The sequence below is a fragment of the Petaurus breviceps genome, unplaced genomic scaffold (genome assembly GCF_028583685.1).
Source record: "Petaurus breviceps papuanus isolate PSGF00001 unplaced genomic scaffold, PetGlider_PUasm1.0 38, whole genome shotgun sequence".
In the NCBI taxonomy this organism is placed as follows: Eukaryota; Metazoa; Chordata; class Mammalia; order Diprotodontia; family Petauridae; genus Petaurus; species Petaurus breviceps.
The window spans coordinates 94,714,508-94,730,242 of NW_027186304.1; the positions used below are offsets into that span (position 1 = coordinate 94,714,508).

The 15,735-nt window shown below is 36.1% G+C and overlaps 1 protein-coding gene across 1 annotated transcript in view; it reads left to right on the plus strand.

Moving 5' to 3' along the window:
• ZBTB10 (zinc finger and BTB domain containing 10) overlaps positions 1-15,735 on the plus strand; it is a 63,402-nt gene that overhangs the window by 8,035 nt on the left and 39,632 nt on the right. Inside the window, exon 2 of the mRNA XM_069100168.1 lies at positions 1,795-2,713. Coding sequence (XP_068956269.1) covers positions 1,795-2,713 — 919 coding nt within the window. The remainder of the gene's footprint in view (positions 1-1,794; positions 2,714-15,735) is intronic.

Here is a 15,735-nt window from a genome sequence, read left to right on the forward strand (position 1 = left end):
GCTAATAACAAACATATGGCACAGTGCTACTATTCAAATGTGAGTAGGAGGTATTAAACACAAAAGCAGTGAAAATTCTTTAAAGCTGTTTTGATAACTACCTAATCCAAACAGTGAGAAAATAATTTTAATTTTATTACGGGAATATTCTGGTTTGTTTCTATATTTGATATGCCAGAATAGATGGCATAAATTTTTAGATGTGAATGACAATTCTTATAATTATAGTATATGGAGCATAGAATAATGCTAGAATTCTTCTTCTCCTTCACCCAGTTGTTTTTTGTTTTTGTTTTTTGAGGGGGTGGGGAGGTAGGTAGATCAATCTTAGTGTATAAAAGCAACTTGTTTGGCAAGTGAGAGTTTCCTCCACCTCTGCATATTAACTACTCATTCTTAACTTGGAGTCTTGGACATGTGCTAGAGGTGCTGAGATGCCCAGTGACTGATTGCCTGTAGTCATGCAGCTAGTAACCAGGGCTAGACTTGGACCTGGTTCTGTAATTCCAAGGCCAGCCTTTATGGATTGGTAACATACTGCCTTCCTCCCCATCATAGTAAACTTTTTAAAATATTGCTAAAGAGAAAATACTTTCTTAGTTTAAAATGAGATCAGCATTTTTCTTTTCATCTTTCTGGTTAACAGAATATTTCTTCTTGTAAAAGATAATTCATATGAGTAAAGTTGTACTTTTTTTAACCTCAGTTTTACCAAAAGCAGTGCATGAGCTTTAATTGAAGCTGAGAACTACCATCTATTTACACAGTACTTGAAGGAGTTGTAAGAGTGCTTAGAATTATTTCACTATTATCTCCTCTTTGAAGCAAATACTATAGATATTATTTCCATTTCTTAGATGAAGCAACTGAAACTCAGCAGTGATTTGACCATAGGTATACATGAGATTTTGAACCCACTTCCCTTCTGGTTATAATGCGCTTTCTTTCTACTTTGACAGTATGCCTCTTAAGTAGAGAATAGCAATATAAAGAAGATTTGTAAGATTTATATAGGCAGGGAAATGTTTCTCATTCTTTTATATCTGATAATTAGGAAAATCTGAGAATTTGCAAAATAGCATAAGCTTTATTTGTGCTGACTTCATTCAGACATAAAAGTTTAAATCTTATTCCCAGAAATCTTTACAGATAGGGAAAAAATAAAATAAAATAAAAATTCCAAGAAATTCAATTTGTCAAGTTGGTGCAGAAGAAAAAATAATACATTTGAAGTTAGAATTCCTGGGTTGGATTTTTAGCTCTGATACTTAGCTTAATTTCCACACCTGTAAAACATGGATAATGCTTTGTAAACTATCTTATAGGACTGTCTTGAGGAAAGGAAGTTGGTGGGAAGATGTTGAGGTGGACGAAAGATTGAACACCTGCTTCATAATCATTATAAATGGTGAAAGAATTTGTAACCATGAATTTTAATTTCTTAAAATGCTCTACTGTATCTGCCCAAGCAGATTGATCAGAAGTATCATGCTTCTTTCTAGTATTTTCCTAAAGTTGGTCCCATGTTCAGAGCTAGTAGGTATACTGGAACTTTATTTTGTTTTGTTTTTTCCTTAGGTAGAGAATGTCTTTTTCCCCATTTCTTCCTCATTCCCATCTGTGAGAGAAATTCCCAAAACATGGTTACTGTTAACAAGTGGGTCAATTTAATTATAATTTTCTTAAATGATAGAATAGCAATTTTGCAAATTATTCATCTTATTCAAGGTAGCATTAGAACTTTAAAAAGGAAATTGATTTCAAATTTATATTTATTTTTCTGTCTAATTACAGGAATCAGAAGGAGTACCATCAGAATCCACTAATGAAGAGGGATACTGTGATTATAACAGTAGGCCAAATGAGAACTCTTACTGTTATCAACTTCTTCAAGAACTAAATGAGCAGAGGAAGAAAGGCATTCTTTGTGATGTCGACATTGTGGTGAGCGGACGAGTTTTCAGAGCTCACAAGAACATCCTGGTTGCAGGCAGCCGTTATTTCAAGACTCTATATTGCTTTACAAACAAAGAAAACCTTCCAAACAAAGAAAACCGTAACCAAACCACTGTTACCCATTTAGATGTTGCTGCAGTTCAAGGTTTTTCAGTCATCTTGGACTTCTTGTATTCTGGTAATCTGGTGCTTACTAGCCAAAATGCCATTGAAGTAATGTCAGTGGCCAGCTACCTTCAGATGACTGAAGTTGTTCAATCTTGCCGCAATTTTATTAAAGATGCCTTAAATATAAGCATAAAATCAGAAGCTCCAGAATCTGTAGTTGTGGACTATAACCGGAGATCTATTAGTAGAGATGGTCTGCCTTCATCAAGGGATCAGAAGGTTGCCAGATTTTGGGCAACTCGAAATCTTACAAATTTGGCAAGTAGTATAAAAAGTGAAAATGATGGTTGCAGTATTGATGAGGGCCAAATAGAAAACTACCAAATGAATGACTGTAGTTGGGTCCAGGATAGTTCACCTGAAACTGCTGAGAGTGAATCCCAAAGTCAGTCAAAAGTGTTTGTTTGGAACGATATGGGATCACAGGGAATGCAAGAAACTGGCAAAGCAAGGAGAAAAAACCAAACTACAAAAAGATTTATTTATAATATACCACCTAATAATGAAGAGAACTTAGAAGATTGCTCAGTGATGCAGACATCTGCTTCTTACCAAGAAGAGGATTTGCAATTTATTAAGGAAGAGCCAGGTAACTATTTTGTGATTCTTTGGATTCTGAAAGAAGTATTTTAATTCTATTTGTTTTTTGTTGAAAATAGTATATGAACTGACTTAATCGGTCAATTTGTGTAATTTTTAAAAGCATGTTAAAAAATACTTCCCTCACTTTCCATACTGTTTGTTTGCTCTGTGCTTACTTTTAAGTTCAGTGGGAGTAGAAATGTAGTTTATATTGAGTTTTGGATTTCCCTTAGTTAATTCTTCCAACTTAATAGATACAGAGCTATCAGGCAATGTTAAATAATTTAAGTTATTATAAATAATTTGACTTTTTCCGTTGATTTTGCTTCATATGTTTAAAGAGTTAACACTTTAGAAATTTGGTAACTGGTATGTGTGATAGATTATAAATAAAATTGAGTTTGTTTAAACTCAATACTTATGTCTCAAACTTAGAAGAGCTAGATGTCTATTATGTTATTTGTGCTTCTCTCTTTTCAAGTATGTCTTAATCTTGAGACTTTTTAGGGGTTGGCAAGTTTTTCTTGCTTAGGATAAGATTGAGTGAATGTAGAGTGGGAATTTTTTGTTTTGTGAGGTGTGAGGTGAGGCAAGAGCAAAGCCTTTCTATAGAAAGATTTTAGGTTAATTGAGTTTGTTTTGCAACACTATCTGTTCATAATTCCGGTTTATTTGAAGAAGCAGCCCAGTGGCTTTGAGGTTTCCTATGTATGCCTCAGACTTGTCCACCACTGTCAGATATGATTTAAGGCTTATGTTGCCTCAAAGAATTGTTAGTTGCTCAAAGTGTGATATGCTTGAAAATCTGGTTGCCAATGGCAACCACATTAACATAGCTGCAGTGACCGTGCTAGTGCTATCTTCTGTTAGTAAAAAAGACCAATCTTTAGTTCCCCTGGGGGGGAACCAGCATTTTGTGGTGTGAAGCGGTTCATCTCATGTTATTAGTTTTGTTTTTCTTTGTTAGAGTAGAAATGTACTTTAATTGACTGTTTATAACAAATAGTTTCTGCTCTACAACTTTGTTTCTGTTTTAAGGGTATGAACTAATTTTAAAAAACCTTTTAAGATGCAGTTTTGAGCAGTAAAAGCCTATATATGCTTTTGTTTCTTTTTTTTAAAAGAAAAGGAAATTCTTTCCACCTTCCTAATTGTTAATATAGAGGATCCCAAAGGAAGTTTTGAAAATTACAGTTGTACTATAGGCAGGTAACACATTCTATTCGGTATGTGTAGAAAGGTAAGTTGCTGGCATTGGTGATGACAGTAGGCATTTATATATATCGCCTACTCTGTGGCAGGCAGTGTGCTGAGCAATTTATTAAAATTGGACTTGAAATCAGGGGAAAGAGCTGCATTCTGGTGCTTACCAACTGTGTGAACATAGGCAATCCACTTTAACCTCTCTAAGCTTATGAAGTGGAAATAGCAACAGCAGTAATTGATCTCTGAATTTTTATGAAGATCAAATAATAAGTGTTAGATAATCATCTTTGTTATTACTGGCTTACTGTTAACTTAATTTTTCATAAAATTTATTTTGTGTAGTGTGTTCTTAAGAAGCAGTAGTAGAATTAACATTTTGTCTTCGTTTCCTTCCTACCCTAAAGCACAGTGAATCACCCTTAGTAGGTGCTTAATAAATAACTGCTTGTTGAATTAGTCAATTAAATCCTTAATATGATTTATTTTTTTCTTGTCTTGATGAAATAGAAATTACTAAATTCATTTGGTTTTGCTTTTTTGGAGGGGGGAAGGCAAGGCAGTTGGGTTTAAGTGACTTGCGCAAGGTCACATGGCTAGTAAGTGGTAATGCATCTAAGGATGGATTTGAACTCAGGTCCTCCTGACTCCAGGGCTGGTACTGTATTCACTGCGCCAGCTAATCACCCCTACTAAATTCATTTGATTACAGAAGAGTTTTAACTTGAATTAGAAAGTGTTCCAAGTAGTATGGCATAGTTCATTTATGGTACAGCAGTATTTTACACAACTAAACAGTATCTCCAAATACTGGGCACTTAAAATTTTCTATGACAAGAAGTAACTTAGATGTAGAAGGGGTAGTGATACTGCAGAATTCTTTCTTAGCTATCCTGTTAGCTGGCTGTCCAACTATGCTTGAGTATTTCCACTGATTAACTGCTTAACGGTGCAGCCTACAAGTAAAATATTTAGAAAATTCCAAATCTGTTGCCCGATAATTTGTTCCCCATTGGTTCGAGTGAAGATCATAGTCATAGGATTTAGTTGGATCTTACATATCATCTTGTCTCTTCCTCTTCCTCTCATACATACATTTTACAGATGAGGATCATAGAACCATAAACTGAGCTCACAGAGACTTTTGCTTCGGGACAGAAGGTTGGGATTGGAATCCTAATGTATCTCCTTTCCTGTTCTTCCAGTGCTTTTCTGAAGCAACAAGCAAAAAATATGTTCTTCCACATGTTTTCTTTTGATTCATTTAAAAAGTCAGCTAGCTATCTTTTATACTATCTTTTATAATTTCTCTTTTCTGGGCTAAATGGCATCAATTCCAATATGTGGTTCTTAAATCGATAAAATGGGTTTTTCTTCCTGCTCTAACTGGGCCTTATTTCTAGTACCCTATATTAGCCCATACCTAAACCAAAAATGTGGTTTTCAAACTCTGATAGCCATCCATTTGAAAGTCCTCCAGGTTCATAGTAGCATAGATTTTGAACTCAAGAGTTCCATCTACCTGGAAAAAGTGATGAATTTGGAGAAGAGCCTGGGCTAAATTCAGACCGCTAGTTTCCTGTGTGCCTTTGGGCAAGCCATTTTTGTTTCACCTGTAAAATGCGAGTGGGTTCCACTGTATGCTTCCTAAGATTCCACCCAGCTGGAAATTGAATTCAATCCCCAGCTCCTCATTTTCAGACAAAGAAAGGTACCCAGGACACAGAGCAGCAGAGCATGGGTAGGAAGCCAGGTTTGGGGGCATCATATTTAGGGTTTTCACCTCACCATGCTGCTGTCAGTATTCTTAGAATGTGACTTCTAGATTGGAGTATAACATTGTAGACATGGTCTCACCAGCATTTGGCATTCAAATGAGACTATTTTCTTTTAAGGGCATAATCCTTCTAATAGATAGTTTGACAAGATCAATGATATTTTACTTACTATGCTCTTTTAGATCTATAGTCATTGTAATGGAAAAACACTGATCCAGGAAGAAAAATGAGAAAAGTTGGACATTGAGAAGGTTGGATCTTTAGGGGTCCCTTCTAGCACTAATGTTTTATAATGATAGGCATTAAAAACAGAAATGGTTTGGTGTCATAATATTCAGAGATTGCATATTATTTATCACAGGTAGAGCTAAACATCTTTTTAGATTAAGGTCTACCTCTACAGCTTATACATTACTCTTGGGTTAATTAAAAAGGAGTTTTAATATTTAAAAACTTTAAGAAGAAATTTTTGTTGTAAAGTTAGTAAAAAAGTAAAAATGGAAATCAAAGCTATGTATAGTCATATGAAAAAATGCTCTAAATCACTATTGATTAGAGAAATTAGAATTAAAACAGCCCTGAGGTACCACCTCACACTCATCAGATTGGCTAACATGATAGAAATAAGGAATATGACAGATGATATAGGGAATTATGGAAAAATAGAAACCATTGGTGGCATTATGAATTGATCCAACCATTCTGAAGAATGTTTTGGAACCCATGCCATAGAGCTATAAAGCTGTATATGCCCTTTGACCCAGCTATACTACTATTAATACTATATTACACCAAGATAAAATAAAAAAGCAGAGGCGAACTATAATGTACAAAATTATTTATAGCAACTCTTTTTTGTTTTGTTTTGTTTTTATTCATTTGTTTACTTGTAGTTTACAAGATTTGGTTCCACAATTCCTTGAGTTTCAAATTTTCTCTCCCTCTCTCCTTCCTTCCCCCCATGGTGGCATACAATCAAGTATAGTATCTACAAATACTTTCACATTGGACATTAGTCAGGTTATAAAGAGGGATTGTATCAGATGGAATGAACAATGGGAAAGGGGAAACAAAACCAGACAGGAAAAAGAAAAAGAGCAGGTAGTTTGCTTCAATATGGATTCAAACTCAGTTGTTTCTCTGGATGTAGACTTCTCTCTATCATGAGACTTTTGGGGTTGGCTTATAACCTTGAATTGCTGAGATGACTCCAGTCTATCAAAGTTGGTTGTCATACATATGTTGTGTCTGTAGTTGTGTACAATTTTCTCCTGGCTCTACTCTTCTCACTCAGCATCAGTTCGTATAAGCCTCCCCAGGTAAATAGGAAGTCCATCTGCTCCTCATTTCTTATAGCAAAATAGTATTCCATTACATGCATATACCACAACTTGTTCAGCCATTCCCCAATTGATGGGCACCCCTTTAATTTCCAATTATATGCCACCACAAAAAAAGCTGCTATAAATATTTTTGTACATATGGGTCTTCCTCCTACTTCTATGATCTCTTTGGGATACAACCCTAGAAGTGGTATTGCTGGGTCAAAGGATATGAAAGTATTTATAGCCCTTTGGGCATAATTCCAGATTGCTCTCTAGAAAGGCTAGATCAGTTCACAACTCCACCAGCAATGCATTAGTGTTCCAATTTGCCCACATCCTCTCCAGCATTTATCATTTTCCTGTTTTGTCATCTTAGCCAATCTGACTGGTAAGATGTGGTACCTCAGAGTTGTTTTGATTTGCATTTCTCTAATCAGTAGTGATTTAGAGCATTTTTTCATATGCTTATAGATATCTTTAATTTCTTCCTCTGAGAACTGCCTGTTCATATCCTTTGACCATTTATCAGTTGGTCAAATATTTATCAATAATGTACAAAATTATTTATAGCAACTCTTTTTGTGGTGGCAAAGATGAGAAATCTAGGGAGATGCCCATCAGTTGAGGAATGGCTAAACAAGTTGTGGTATATAATTGCAATGGAATATCATTGTATAAAAATTTTGAGCAGGATTGTTTCAGAAAAACCTGGGAAGAGCTATGTGAAATGAACAGAACTAGAACATTATAGTATATATATATATATATTTTTTTTTAAGCAATTGGGATTAAGTAACTTGCTCAAAGTTACACGGCCAGTTATTTCTGGGTTTGGTGCTAAGTATCGTATCTGAGCACGGATTTGATCCCAGGTCTCCCGACTCTGGGGCCAGCGATCTTACTGTGCCACCTAGCCACCCATCATTACAGTATATATTAACAGTAATGTTGTAAGGATGATCAACTGGGAAAGACTTGACTACTCCGATCAATACAGTGATTCAAACCATTCCAGAGGACACCTGATGAAAAATGCTATCTACCTTCAGAGGGAGAACTGATGAACTGAGTGCAAATTGAAATAGAATACTTTCATTTTCTTTATTTTTCTTGCCTTGGTGGGGGGGGCAGTATTTCACATGTGTAATCATTATCATTTCCTACTCAATGGATAGAGGAGGGGTTGGAGAGAGAATTTGTAACATTTTTTAAAATAGAAAGTTAATTTGAAAAAATGTAAAAATAAAAAAGTAAAAGTGGGAAACTGCATTAACTTGGAACTAGCTTGGAAAGACTTTATTACCCCCATTTCCACCCCCACCCCCCCACACACACACCCTCAGTCTTCTATGACTAGATGTGTTGGAGAGCCAGGAGCAAGTGATAACTTCTGTCTACCTCAACCTTGTTGAGGAAAGAGATTGTCACTTGGTGTTACTTGGTCTTCCTACCAAGGAGCATATAGTGCTTTGCAGTAAGCCCTAAGCATTTTGTTGATGTTTACTATAAAATTAGTTAACATTGCTGTGTCTGTCCTCTCCCTCTCTCTCTCTCTCTCTCTCTCTCTCTCTCTCTCTCTCATTATTCCCAAACAAGGAATAATGTGAAACTCTTATAGAAATTCCCACTATTTTAACTGAAATAGCAGTGCCATAATTGTCTCTCTTACCAAGCTTTTCTAAGTCTATAAAAATCAATTACATGGGGCAATGGAGTAACCATCATAATTACGTTTAGCATGATTATTCTGTAGTACTCTCCTGGACATAATTCTTTGCAAGTCTTATTTTATGTTTACTTGCTTTATTTTGTATATAACTTGTTTGCACATAGTTGTTTGTTTGTTTTTTAAAGCAATCAGGGTTAAGTAACTTGCTCAAGGTTACAAGGCCAGTTATTTCTGGGTGTGGTGCTAAGTATCTGAGCCAGGATTTGATCCCAGGTCATCCCGTGAACCCAGGTCATCCCGACAGGAGCTGGTGCTCTTACTTACTGAGCCACCTGGCCGCCCCTAAGCAATTGGGGTTAAGTAACTTGCTCAAGGTGACAAGGCCAAGTGTTTCTGGGTGGGTGCTAAGTGTCTGAGCCCGGATTTGATCCCCAGGTCATCCCGACACTGGAGCCAGTGCTCTTCCTTGCTGTGCTACCTGGCCACCTCTGTTTGTTTGTTTTTGACCCCCGTAGATTGTGTGTTCCTTGGAGACAGGTGCTATCTTTTGCTTTTTTTTTTTTTCCTTTGGCCCCAGCCCTTAGCACAGTGCCTGGTATATAGTGGGTGCTTAATAAATGTTTTGTTGACTGATGCTTTCCCTTTAAAAAAAAAAACATCTTTACTAAACTGATGAATTCTCTTAGTTTTCTGCAGAATTTATCTTAAGTCCCTCCACCTACATAAGGCTTTTTCTGATGCCCTCAAAAATTATTTTTTCTCTTATATGGGGGGGGGTGGGATGGGGTGGAGACAGAGAATGGGAGAATACACACACTTTACCTCCTTTGATAAGTTGTAAGCTTTTTAAGGGCAGACACATTTGATTTTGGTTTTTGTATCCCTAGCATCTAAGTACAGTGCCATCTAGATGGCTCAGTGGATAGAGTCCTGGGCTTGTACTCAGGAAGACCTGAGTACAAATGTGACTTCAGATACTTACTAGCTTTATGACCTTGGTCAAGTCACTTAACTTCTGTTAGGCTTGCTTCCTTAACTGTAAAATTGAGATAATAATATCACCTACCTTCAGGATCAAATAATATGTGTATTATTTTGTAATACTTTGTAGCACAGTGGCACATAGTAGGTAGTTAATAAAGGTTTTTCTCTTCCCCCCATTTAGCTAATGCTTGTTATTAATCCATTATTGTAAACAATCTAAAGCAAACAGCAATAATTTTGTGTTTTTTATATTAAATATAGCAGAAAACAGGAACAGAGATCAGCACTATCAGTTTGCTTTAACGTGGTTTTGTAATGTTATATTGTTGCTTGATATCTCAGAGCTTTGGTTTGAATTGGTGGTCAAGTTAGCATATAACATTGAATTTACCTATTACTATCAATGGTACCAGGATCGTTCCATTCATACCTAAGTTCAGAACCTTATAGTCATCCTTGACTCCTTTCTTTTCCTTCCTTTCATATTTATTCCCATAATTGTCTAGTTGTTTTGAGCTTACCCTCTACAGTATCTCTCACATATCTCTACTCCCTTATCCTCTGTTATGGTTCAGGCTCTCCCATACCCTTTAGCCAGGATTATTGCAATAAGCTAATTGATTTCTCCTTCTGCATGCAGGCTCTTCCTTTTCCAAAAAGACTGTCCTTTCCATATGATTCAGTACTCCAAAAACACAGAACCAACCATGTTACAACCCCTATTCCCTTCAACATTTCTTGATTCCCTATTTTATTTAGAGAAACAGGAAATCTTCTGTCATTTAAAGCATTTTACAGTTTAGCTATTTTGGTACTGTCCTTTATACCCAGTCTCTCCCAAGTTAAATTGGCTTGCTACCTGTGCCTATACATAACATTTCATTTCTTGACCACCTTTGCCCAAAAAGTTCCATGTGGTTGGGTTGCACTCCTTCCTCACCTCTACTTGGTAAAAATCCTAGCTTATGTAAAATTCAGCTGACTTTTCCTACATGAGGACTTTTTCCTTATCTTTTGGTTATGAATACTGTCTCCCTCTTCAAATTACTTTGTATTTATTTGTAAGGTACCTGTTGTAGTTTTCCAGTAGAACAAACTTCCCCAGGGCAGGTACTGTTTCTTTCCATTTGTATTCTTTCTCTTCCTCCCTTCTCCTCTCAGTGAGAAAGCAGGCAATTTGATATAGGTTATACATGTGCCCATAAATCTTAAAGACTCTAATTAATGTAGTATAAACATGATTAGAATAATGCTGGATTAGGACAGCTAGGTGGCACAATGGATAAAACACTGGGCTTGGAGTCAAGAAGACTTCCATGAGTTCAAATCCAGCCTCATAGACACTTAATAGCTGTGTGACCCTGGCCAAATCACTTAACCCAGTTTGCCTCAGTTCCTCATCTAGAGAAAACTAGAGAAGGAAATGGCAAACCACTTCTTTGTCACGAATTTTCCTACATAACTGAAAGGACTTAACAACAATACTGCATTAGAACATTTTTAAATCATTGATTTAGGATCATAAAATAATGTTAATTTTTCCCCATAACAGGTTCCATTAGATTCACACAAAAAAAAAAGTTGTTCTTCAAGTAGCCACTTAAAACATTTTTGAAATTCCTTCAGAGCTATTTTACCAACCACACACAAACACACAACACATGAGTCTTGTCTTTAGGCACAGGACATTTTCTCAGTCTCCTATCCTTTTTATTTCTTCTCTCTTTTGCCCCACTTAATCTCCTTCCTATGCCACTTCTAAGCCATTAGCTGAAGGCTATCAATTTTGTTGTTTGGGAGCTGTGAAAGAGAGGGCCTAGGGCCTGACCAAGAGTTGAACTGGAGGAAACCTTACCTGAAACACATCAGGAAGCCGTTTGCTATATAAGTTCATTTGTGTGCTGCCCATTTGCTATGAGTGGCAGTAAGTACATGTAATTGGCTTGAAGGCTGCCCATATTTAAAAAGATTAAAGAAAATTACCCAATTCAAACTCAGCTTAGTTTAATAGTTAGGAATTATCATCTAATCATTTTTAAATAAATGTGTGATTTGGTAAAGAGTCTCATTCCAACAATGTAGATCCTCTTTCCCTTAGTAGAGGGTATCCTTGAGTTTCTGAGGCCCAGAGAGTGTCACCTGGTAATGTCATTAAGAACATATAGGACAGATAATCCATTGTTGAACATATCCTCAAAGACTTGCAACTTGGACTTGTTAGACTTACCAGAGCATTTACTTTGTTCTACTCAGTAGCCTTTTAGTATTATTCTCAATTTAAGTGTAATCTTTGCATATACTATAGCAATAGGCCCCTTACCTGGTCTCTCTCCCAAAGTGATTTTCCTTAAAGCAAACATCTGACCAATAAACTTCAGTGGTTCCCTTTTACTACTCCTAAGTTCAACCATAAATATAAACTCTTAAGTTTGGCATTTAAAACTCTCGATTTACCCCTTTATTTTCTATTCTTGTATATTACTTCCTCTTCAGTCTACAATCTAGCAACAATAAATTATAAATAACAGCATTTCTACAACGATTTAAGGTTTGCAAAGTGTTTTACATACTTTCTTTTGATCCTCCATACCAATCCTGGGAAGTAGTGGCTGTTATCCTCATTTTACAGATGAGGAAGCTAAGATAGAGGTTAAGTGTCAGGCAGGGGCCACAGCTAGCATCTCAGGCAGGATTTAAATTCAGGTCTTCCTGACTCCCTAATCCAACAATCTATGGACTGAGCTACCTACCTGCCAATACCGGACTACTTGCTATTCCTCTCACACAGTGCTCCATCTGTGGCTATCTCAGTGCCTGAAATCTGGCCCTTTCCTTACCCCTCCCTATTTAGGATTCCTGTCTTCCAGAGCTTCTGCAGAAAGCCTTTCCTGATCCCCCAGGTGCTGAGGCCTTGTTTTTTAAGGCTACTTTGCATCCATACCTATTTTTGTATATGTTGTCTCGGTTGGCCCCTCCTCTCCCACCCTGCCCCCACATTAGAATCTCCTTAAGGATAGGGATTTTTTTCCTCTGCTATATTTTTAGTGTTTTTAGCACATTACTTTGGCACATAGTAAGTACTTAATAAATATTTGTTGACTGTATATACAGATGACACAAATGTGGGGGTGTACAGTATTTTTGTCTACCTCGAGATAATAGCTCTAAAAATGTGTGTCTGTGTGCAGCTGGAAGCTAGGTAGATTATTTGAATCACATTATGGAACAGACTGCCTCTGGACTGTTTTTATCCTGTGTTGGTAGCACAATGTAGTGGAGTGAACATTGAACTTGGAGTTAGTTAAGACTTGTGTTCAAATTCCACATCTTTATATTAGCTTTGTACCACTGGCTCTTTGATCTTTTTTCCCCTCATCTGTAAAATAAGCATAATAATACTAATAGTACTTAGCTTTTAAAAAGTTTGTAAACCTTACCTAAATGTTAATTATTTCACTGAGGAGCCTTTGTACTCTGCTGGGGTTAGATGTAATTAGTGGATTTTTTTATTTGACTGTTTTTAGTGAGCCTTACCAAAAGAGTCTTTTTGTTTGAATGAATGAATGAAAAAGCATTTAAGTGCTTTCTGTGTACCAGATGCTAAGCTAAGAGCCATCTATACAAACACAAAAAGTGCCCTCTAGGAGTTTACTTTCTAATTGGGGGAAGACAACCCTCATGGGGGATGGGTAGTAGGGATACGTGTTTTGGTTGCCAGTGTTACTGGGGAGTATATGTACCTTTTCCAAGAGTGTTGACATAATTTGATTTAATTATGATTCCAGAACTGGGATGGGACAAAGGGGGCTGTTAATCTGAGGAAGGTATGAAAGAGATAGGTTTAGACTTTGCCTTTTTGGGGTCAAGTATTGTCTGTTACATCATAAAGCAAAATTTAAGGCAGTAAACAAGTAATTCTCATTAAATATAGTGACACTTATTATTTATGCTTAATGTTAAACCCTGTTTGTTTTGTTCCCCTCTGTAGATCATCTTAACTTGGTTAGAAAACAATTTTAAAACCTTTCTAGAACCAGTAAAATGACCTTTTGGAGGGAAGGCAGTTTTGGGAATATGGAACTACTGCAGTGCTTTCTGGATCTGAGACTCTTGATATTCCCATCAAAATGATGCAGCTCTGTACCTAAAAGCTGTCAGATAAAGAAAGCCATTTAAAAAGAGCATCATGTAGGTATAGTGAATCAGTCATCAACCGAGTTAAACCACATTGAGAGAAATTTTTGTCACTATGGATCCTCTACAGTTGTATATAATAACTCAGTCTTCCTCATCTACTCAACATGGCCCTTCTCTTTGTTTTAACAGTCTCTGCAATCTCACAGTTTATGTGAATGTGACCAGCTTTTTCTGACCATAGATTTCCTGTATACTTATTATTTCTTGTCTGCTAAACATTGTTGGTAATATTTCAGCCCATTTATATCCACCAAGCATTTCTCCATTGCTCTTTGTCTCTGTCAGTTTTAAATCTTTGAAGATTATGGTGTTCCATGACTCACAGTTATATAGTATCACCAGGAAAAAAAAAGTGGGCTTCAAAAGATGGCTTTTTATGTCGCGGTAAATATGGGTATAACTGTAATGGCAAACGTAATTAATTATAATCCATATTCCTATATAACTTCTGAGCCGTACATTTTCAGTGCAATTTTTTTTTTTATAAAAAGCACTTAAGATACAGTTTAAACAAAATATTTAAACAATTCATTTAAAAATCCACCCTGACTTGGTAGATAATGAAATAAAGCTTAATAACATCCCCTTAAGCAGTGAAGTATCTTAGTTTCACTTAGCTAACTCTGAATGTGTGTCTTTAGAGATAAAGCCTACTTGTTAACAGCCTAAAGAGATGAAAATTCATAGACACCATCCTGGCCTCCAGCTGTGGTACAGATCCTTTGTATACAGCTATTTTAAACCTCTTTTCTAAACTCTTTTAAAGAGTGTGAAGTGTTTGGTACAGTTACTTGTTTTTGGAGCCACATTTACAATCATTAACCAAAAACACTCCATTACTACTCAAATTATTGTAGTGTCTAGTATAATACATTCCAGTATAAAAATTTGACGTCTTGAAAAGTTACATGGTGTGAATAACATTGGAATAATGGATTGTGTTTTTGCGTGGGCAGTAGGTAATAATGCAGCACATTTTTCTGTGCAGATAATATAAATATGAAGCAGCAGTGAGAATAACAGATAAATTTTGAGTAGGTTTTTTCCCCCCTAAGTTTTGAAGGAGAAAACTGGAGACTGATGAGAGAGAACAGTATTTTTTATAAGTATAGGAATGATATTTTGTAACCTTGACATTCATTTAGTAATTTTTGATGGCGTACCCCTATGTGGGGGCAAGAACCTGGGCAAAACTATGAAATGCATTTAAAATGTTTTAGATTCCGGTTTTACCTTTTAGTATTCCTTTACTCCCCTTTTCTACTCTGGCATCACTTCCTGGTTTCTCTTTTGTAATTCATTAAGGTGAAAATATTCCCCAGGATGTTTGTATTTTAATATGAAAATTAAATGTTCTTCAACTCTACAAGGCACATTTTGATTTCTGAACTGCTGAAATCAGAAGTACAAGGTTGTATTTTTCTCTGCATAATACAGGGGGAACTTGTATTTGACTAGTGTGACTCTCACTTTTAAATCATTCCTTTGGAAAGGTTTTTTACCCTTGTTAAGAGAAAAGGAAAGCCTTTTAATTAGCATGTCCAAAGATGATCTCTATTTTCAATTGTACAACAGTTTTATATATGTCTGTTGACTATTTCTTAATCAGTTCCCTATGTATCTTAGACATGAGAACTAACTCTATTAGAGAAACTTATTGCAAAATTTTTTTGCCAGTTTCTCTCCTAATATAGCTAACTTGGTTTTGGATTTATGCACAAACTTCTGAATTTTATTTAATCAAAGTTGCCCATCTTACCCCCTGTGAACCTCTCTAGTTCTTGTTTGGTTATGAACTCTTCCCTTATTCATAGATCACAAGTAATTCTTCCATGAGTCTCTGATTTATGACGTCACCCTTTATCTCCAAATC